This window comes from Bison bison, unplaced genomic scaffold, assembly GCF_000754665.1.
Source record: "Bison bison bison isolate TAMUID 2011002044 unplaced genomic scaffold, Bison_UMD1.0 scf7180017864316, whole genome shotgun sequence".
NCBI classification, from domain to species: Eukaryota; Metazoa; Chordata; class Mammalia; order Artiodactyla; family Bovidae; genus Bison; species Bison bison.
Window position 1 is genome coordinate 3,326,175 of NW_011494888.1, and position 7,900 is coordinate 3,334,074.

Here is a 7,900-nt window from a genome sequence, read left to right on the forward strand (position 1 = left end):
TATAGGAATGTAACTTTATTTGGGTGGCATCTGTTTTAAGAATAATCACCCCTGGAGAAATAAGTGTCCTGGTTGACTGACCGTTGTCACAAGGAGAGGGTCGTAAATTGTCAGCAGGCACCCACCCCCCGGCCAGAAGATGATGTAACACCCCTAAGACCTCTGTATACATTTGTGTGAAGCACCTGACTTTAATAAAGTCAGGACTGCTGTCCCCACGTGACTTTTGTATAACATCTCAGTGTATAAAAACAGACTCTGGAAAATAAAGAATTGGGATCAGTTTCTCGAAATACTGGTCTCCCCATGTCGCTCTCTCTCTCACTCTGGTTGAGTCTCCATCTGGAGCGCGGAACCTGCCATGCTTACTAATTATGCCTGGGCTTCTAAGATCCAACTGGGGAGGCCTCAGTGTCTCCTCTCCTTCGGGAGAACGGAAGGACGCCTGCGCGGCCTACGTAAGTGGTGCAAGCTTCTTGTCTTGAAATTTTATTGGTCTCCCGCGTAAACCAAGCTACTCAGCTTCTTTTCTCTACTGAATTTTCCTACTGAGCTATCCTCATCCTATTACTCTTTATATCTTTGATAAAATATTTAAATAAATAGGTCGCCAACGCCGTCCCCGCTTCGAATACCCTGGATCAGCCGGGGCAGGACCCCAGCACATACCGAAACACTTCCCATCTCAACAAGTGAGCCAAAGGAGAAGCCAGAGTGAAATCAGTTGTCCTTCAGTGAAAGGCTCTCAGTTGAGGAGCTTGAAGGGTGGATCAGGTCACAGAGAAAACTGTGGGCAGACCTGTGGGCCAGACAGGGTGTTGGATCTTATTGCCATTTACTGCTGTGTTACCCTTCTAAGTTTTTTTAATCTCATTTATGAAATGATAAAAATAATAGTGCATATCTAATGGCATTGTTATGAAGGTTACTGTGGGAACAAATGCAAAGAGGTCAGCATATTTTGGACACACAGTGGCTTTGGCTAATGCTACCTCTTATTATAACACAAAGTCCATATTTCTGCTGCTGATAAATGCATTATCACTTTCTGACCATATTAGTTTACAATATTGTGATAAAGTACAACAGCTTAGTGGTTTGAAACAGCACCCATGCATTTCCTTACAGTTCTGCAGGTCAGTCCCATGAGGCTAAAGTCAAGGTGCAAGAGTGCTGGTCCCCGGAGCCTCTCCAGGAGAATCCGTTTCCTTGCTTCGCCAGCTTGTAGAGACAGCAGACTCCTTAAACTGTGGCTTGCCCTCCTCCTGACGGCCAGCAGTATGGGCCCCCCAGGCTGCTGGTCTCAGTGGGCCTCAGCCTGCAGTGGCTTGGAGCAGGGTTTCGGGTCCCCACCAGAGCCTGTAGTCGGTCAGTTCGGGGAGAGTGCTGAGTCCGAGCCATTACACCACCAGGGACCAGGGACCAGGTTTGTCCTGTCGGCTGTGTAGAGATGAATTTCCTCATAGAGATGAAACTAGTAAAGTGTCTGTTAGGAGGAAAAAGAGTACCCATGTAGACACATGGGTGGGCTCAGAGACAGTCATGCCCTCATGGTGGTTTGGACAAGACCTGTCCTTCTTCTACCTGATTGAATGCTACCTCATAAATCTAATTAGTTAAGGAGGATAGTTTGCCATTGTTTTATTCAAGGTAACATGCAACAGTGGGGTTCTTTTCTGTGATTTGAGAACTGAAACCTACAGTGACATTGTTTTGTAAGTAGTCTATTTTTGCTTTTTTCAAAGAGAAATAGACCAATGAAAATTTAGAAAATTTAGAGGGGATAGCAGAAAAAGTTGTTACCCATAATCCCAGTATTCAGAATGACTGAGAGTTGAGGACTTTTTGTTTTTGTTTTGGCTTTTGCACTTTTATCTATTATGACAATCTCTGCATTTTAATTGAGGATATAGAACATTCATATTTATTTATTTATTATTATCCATTTTTGTTGGAGTATAGTTGCTTTACAAAATTGTTAGGTTTTGCTGTGCAGCAAAGTGAATCAGCTACGCATATACATATATGCCCTATTTTTTGGGTTTCCTTCCCATTTAGGTGACCACAGAGCACTGAGTAGAGTTCTCTGAACTGTACACTATATTCTCAATAGTCATCTATTTTATACATGGTATCAAGAGTGTATAAATGTCAGCTCCAATCTCCCAACTCCTCCCACTCCCTCTTCCCCTCTTCCGTCCATACATTTGTTCTCTATGTCTGTGTCTCAATTTCTGCTTTCCAAAAAGATCATCTCTATCATTTTTCTAGATTTCATGTGTAATCAATATAATTTGATATTTGTTTCTCTCTTTCTGACCTCCTGGAGCTTTCCTGTGAGGACATACAGGACCCTGGGGGAGGGTGGCCAAGCTGGTCTCCAGTCTAGCCTCCCAACTCCAAGTAAATCCATCTCTGTCTTCAAAACTCAGCAGTTTGAGCCCAGAGGAAGGCCAAACTCACTAGCGTTGCTCTGTTCTTATTTGTTCTGCAGTAAATACCTCTGAGGGAAGATACTTGGCTAGTGAAATTTTAGCACTTTTAAGTTCATATGTGTATAATACCACCTCTTTCTCATTCTACCCCTAAAGGTTTTGGTGCATGCCTGTCCAGTTGTTTTGTGATCGACATTATTTTAAGTGTTTGAACATTGCTGACTGCTTGCAAGCAGTGCACAAGCTGAGGTCTTTTGATAAAAACCAGTGCTACTTCTGGATAACCTGAGACCATCCCTACAGAGTGATCCACCCTATCTTTCCTTGTGGATGATTTGTAGCCACCATTTGGTTTTAGTATTTTTCTTTCTTTTTTTTTTTGAAGTGTGATTGGAGAGGAAAAGAATTAGAGTGGGAAGGGAAAGTGTGGTAAATTCTGAGTTAAAGGAGACACGTGTATTCAAACCCAAATTGGGGTTTGTGGATGTATTTGCAAAATGACAGTCAAAGGTCTATTTCCTGACTGTGAATCAGAACATGACTGTGTTGGAACCCCCTTTAAAGGCTTCCATGGTATATGTTAACTAGTGAAGCTAGAGAACGAAATGATGATTTCACAGTTATCTATCCATCCTCCCAGGATGCTGAGCATGCACATTTCAACTTCCGGGAACTTCGTGCCCTGAGAACAGCATTAATCCTCCATCTTCAGCATAATACCAACATTTATGTTCAAATAACCTTTTCTGGGTGCTTGTCACAAGAGTGGATCACTTTCCTGGAAGGCAGTTGTCCATATTTTCTGATTGTTGGTCAATGAAGGTCAATGCTGTACTCTTCTCTGGCCAGTCATCTGATATCTTTCTATTTTATGTGTACTTTATGCAGAGCAAGTACAAAAACCAGATGTTTTTCCATAAGGTAATTTCCACCTGAAAGACAAACTTTTAGAATTTCACAAAGTTTTCTATATTACATGACTTGGTTTTATTTTTACCTGTTTTATGGAAATTATCATAGGTTTAACAGAGAGGTATAGAAATGATAATAATAAAATTAAAATGCTGTCTTCTACTGGGAAGTTATTGTTATAACAGTAGTGCTTGGCACTTTCTGTGGATCACTTTGTTTAACCTTCACAGTGACGCTGTGAGGGAGGTGTTAATGTCATCTGTGTTTTGCAGATCATGAAATAGACACTTGAATAAATAATCTGCCCATTGTGTGTGTGTGTGTATGTGTGTGTGTGTGTGAGAGAGTTGCTCAGTCGTGTCTGATTCTGTGACCCCATGGACTGTGGCCTGCCAGGCTCCTCTGTCCATGGGATTCTCCAGGCAAGAATACTGGAGTGAGTTGCCATTTCCTTCTCCAGAGGGATCTTCCCAACCCAGGGACTGCACTGGGTCTCCTGCACTGCAGGCAGATTCTTTACTGTCTGAGCCACTAGGGAAGCCCCATCTGCCCATTGTCAACCCCAAATGAGTAATAGAGCCTGGATTTGAAAAGAGGCAGCCTGACCCCAGTGCTTAAGTGTGGCGTGTCATTCTGCCTTCACTTAGGAAGGCCAGACACACATCCATGTACTAGTGAAAGGGTGGTGACTACAGCAGCTCTTCATGAGACAACAACGGAGAAATTTGATGAAGGAAAATAAATTAAATACAACTTTTCAAAAAAATTGGTCCAGTGGTTAAGAATCTGCCTTGTAATGCAGGGAATGTGGATTTGATCCCAGGTCAGGAAACTAGGATCCCACATGCTGCAGAGCAACTAAATCCACATGCTACAACTAGAGAATCTGCAACTAGACAGTCTGTGTGCCGAAACGAAGGGTCCCATGTGCCACAACTAATACCTGATGTAGCCAAATAAATGCATGCTACTTTAAAAAGAAAATTAAAAAAAAAATATTGGCCATGTTGTGTGGCATGTGGGACCTTAGTTCCCAGACTAAGGTTCAAACCCATGCCCCCTGCATTGGAAATGCAGAGACCTTAGCAATAAATGGACTGCTAGGGAAGTCCCTGACATAAAATTATTTCCTAACAGAAAATCATTAACAGAATTTTCAAATTATTTAGAATTTTAATCCTGTGATCTTATTATTTTGCTGTATTGGTAAAATTGGTAATGACTGTAATATACTTTTGAGAGTTCAAAAAATGCTCACCAATTTTAGAAATCTGGTTTCTGTCTAATTTTCACTACTTATAGTGAATTTAGAATATGAAGATAATTCTACATATCATCAAAATGATTTTTGAGTCAATTAATATTTCTTACTTTTTTTGAGTTTAGGGTCATACCCCTCTGGACATTGGAGACACCCATCGTAAGATAGTTTACTATTCTTCCATTAGAGCTTCAGTCATTAAACTATTTCTAGCTCTAGTTGCCTGCAGTGAGCAGGAACAGCCTTGGGTTCTTTTTTTAATTAAAAAAATTTTATAGTGATAAGGATTCGTATAATCAGTATATCTCATTTTATTCTGTTAGTGCAATTTCTGAATCTGAGTTTAAAGAGTCCTAACAAAATTTCCTTACTAAACTTTCCATAAGAACAGTATTTTTTAAAGGAGGATTTATTTTTGGTAAAATAATTTATGTGAACACTCATCTTACAGAGGTTATTTCATTGATCACTTTGAGGACTATGTGAAATGCACATAAAATGATATGTTAATGGCTGTGGCTGGATGCTTATTACCTGGGTGGGGATTATGCTGTTCTCTCTGCTTATGTTTGAATTTTTTCTAATATAATATATTGCATTAAATGGGTAAATAGTTTCTTCTTGAGATGTTGAAGATGTTCTAAAATTAGATTGTGACAGTGATTGTACACAGTTTTGTAACTTTACCAAAAGCCATTGAGTTGTACCCTTAGAGTGAGTGGATTTTCTATCATGTTAATTATACCATCATAATGTTCTTATGGACAGGGAGACCTGGCATGCTGCGATTCATGGGGTCACAAAGAGTCGGACACGACTGAGCGACTGAAAAGAAAGAAGAAAGAAGAATGTTGTTAAAAAACGAAATGGGTCTAGACAAAGATTAATTTGGTGAAAACAAACTAGTGCTGTTTGGCAGGCTTTAAAAACATTGTTAATACTCCATAATTACATTTGGGCCTTAGGAAGCATCACTAAGAATAAAGCTAGTGGAGGTGATGGAATTCCAGTTGAGCTATTTAAAATCCTAAAAGATGATGCTGTTAAGTACTGCAGTCAATATGTCACCAAATTTGGAAAACTCAGCAGTGGCCACAGGACTGGAAAAGGTCAGTTTTCATTCCAATCCCAAAGAAAGGCAATGCCAAAGAATGTTCAAATTACAGCCCAATTGCACTCACCTTACACGCTAACAAAGTAATGCTCAAAATTCTCCAAGCCAGGCTTCAACAGTATGTGAAACGTGAAATTCCAGATGTTCAAGCTGGATTTAGAAAAGGCAGAGGAACCAGAGATCAAATTGCCAATATCTGCTGGATCATCAAAACAGTTCCAGAAAATCATCTGGTTTTGCTTTACTGACTATGCCAAAGCCTTTGACTGTGTGGATCACAATAAACTGTGGAAAATTGTGAAAGAGATGGGAATACCAGACCACCTTACCTGCCTCCTGAGAAATCTGTATGCAGGTCAGGAAGCAATAGTTAGAACTGGACATGGAACAACAGACTGGTTCCAAATCAGGAAAAGAATATGTCAAGGCTGTATATCGTCACCCTGATAATTTAACTTATATGCAGAGTACATCATACAAAAATGCTGGGCTGGATGAAGCACAAGCTGGAATCAGGATTGCCAGGAGAAATATAAATAACTTCAGATACACAGATGACACCAACCTTATGGCAGAAAGTGAAGAACTAAAGACCTTCTTGATGAAAGTGAAAGAGGAGAGTGAAAAAGGTGCCTAAAACTCAACATTCAGAAAACGAAGATCATGACATCCACTCCTTTCACTTCATGGCAAATAGATGGGGAAACAATGGAGATAGTGAGAGGCTTTATTTTCTTGGGCTCCAAAATCACTGCAGCCGTGAAATTAAAAGATGCTTGCTCCTTGGAAGAAAGGCTATGATCAACTTAGACAGCATATTAAAAACAGAGACATTACTTTGCTGACAAAGGTCCATCTAGTCAAAGCTATGGTTTTTCCAGTAGTCATGTATGGATATGAGAGTTGGACTATAAAGAAAGCTGAGCACCTAAGAATTGATGCTTTTGAACTGTGGTGTTGGAGAAGACTCTTGAGAGTCCCTCGGACTGCAAGGAGATCCAACCGGTCCATCCTAAAGGAAATCAGTCCTGAATATTCATTGGAAGGACTGATGCTGAAGCTGAAATTCCAATTCTCTGGTCACCTGATGTGAAGAGCTGACTCATTGGAAAAGACCCTGATGCTGGGAAAGATTGATGGCAGGAGAAGAACAGGATGACAGAGGATTAGATGGTTGGATGGCATCACCAACTTGGTGGACACGAGTTTGAGCAAGCTCCAGAAGTTGGTGATGGACAGGGAAGCCTCGTGTGCTGCAGTCCATGGGATTGCGAAGAGTCAGACACAACTGAGTGAGTGAACTGAATTACACTAGTGTATTTTTTTTTTACTTAGAAATATATTGTAACAATGTTATCTTCAATATATGATTTTCTATAATTGGAGAGTAATGGAATGTTTTATTTATGTGATTTGCCTTCCTTTCGCAGAATGAAAAGAACATTGAGAATGCTTGTAAGGCACTGATGGAGGAACTGGAGGAATGCCAAGCTTTAGCTTTAGGACGTCTTTTTGGAAATTTAAAATGGAAAACTATGATGGAAGAAGTACTGAAGCTTTAAAAAAGGCTTCTTATTTGAATGAATTGTTTAATTATTAAGAAATATGCAATAATAGTAGAGTTTCCGTATACATCTCACTCAGCTTTCCCTAAAGTCAACATCTAATATAATGAAGGCACATTTGTCAAACTGGGAAATTAATATCACTATAATGGTAAAGAATGCACCTGCCAATTCAGGAGACACAAGAGACATGGGTTCTATCCCTGGGTGGACAAGATTCCCTGGAGGAGGAACTGACAACCCACTCCAGGATTCCTGCCTGGGAAATTGCATGGACAGAGCAGCCTGGTGGGCTACAGTCCATGGGGTTGCAAAGAGTTGGACATGACTGAGCACACACACACACACACACACACACACACACAATAATATTAACTAACAGACAAATATATTAATAATAGACTTTAATAGACCACTTTTGCTGATTGTCAAAAAATTATAAAATTTTATTTATTTAAAAATTTATTTTTATGGATGTGTGATAGCTCTCTAATGCTGAATATTTAATTGTTTGAAAACTGGCTTTAACAAATAACTTGAATGTCTTGGAGCATAAATCTTTGTACACATTTTGTATAGCTCACTAACCTACATACCTGGAACTTGAATAGTC

General features: G+C 39.9%; 1 protein-coding gene across 1 annotated transcript in view; it reads left to right on the forward strand.

Annotated features, from left to right (window-relative positions):
• Positions 1–7,900, forward strand: part of DDX60 (DEAD (Asp-Glu-Ala-Asp) box polypeptide 60) — a 130,716-nt gene that overhangs the window by 77,186 nt on the left and 45,630 nt on the right. The window contains 1 exon segment of the mRNA XM_010852802.1: positions 7,153–7,177. Within this exon segment, the coding sequence (XP_010851104.1) occupies positions 7,153–7,177 (25 nt within the window).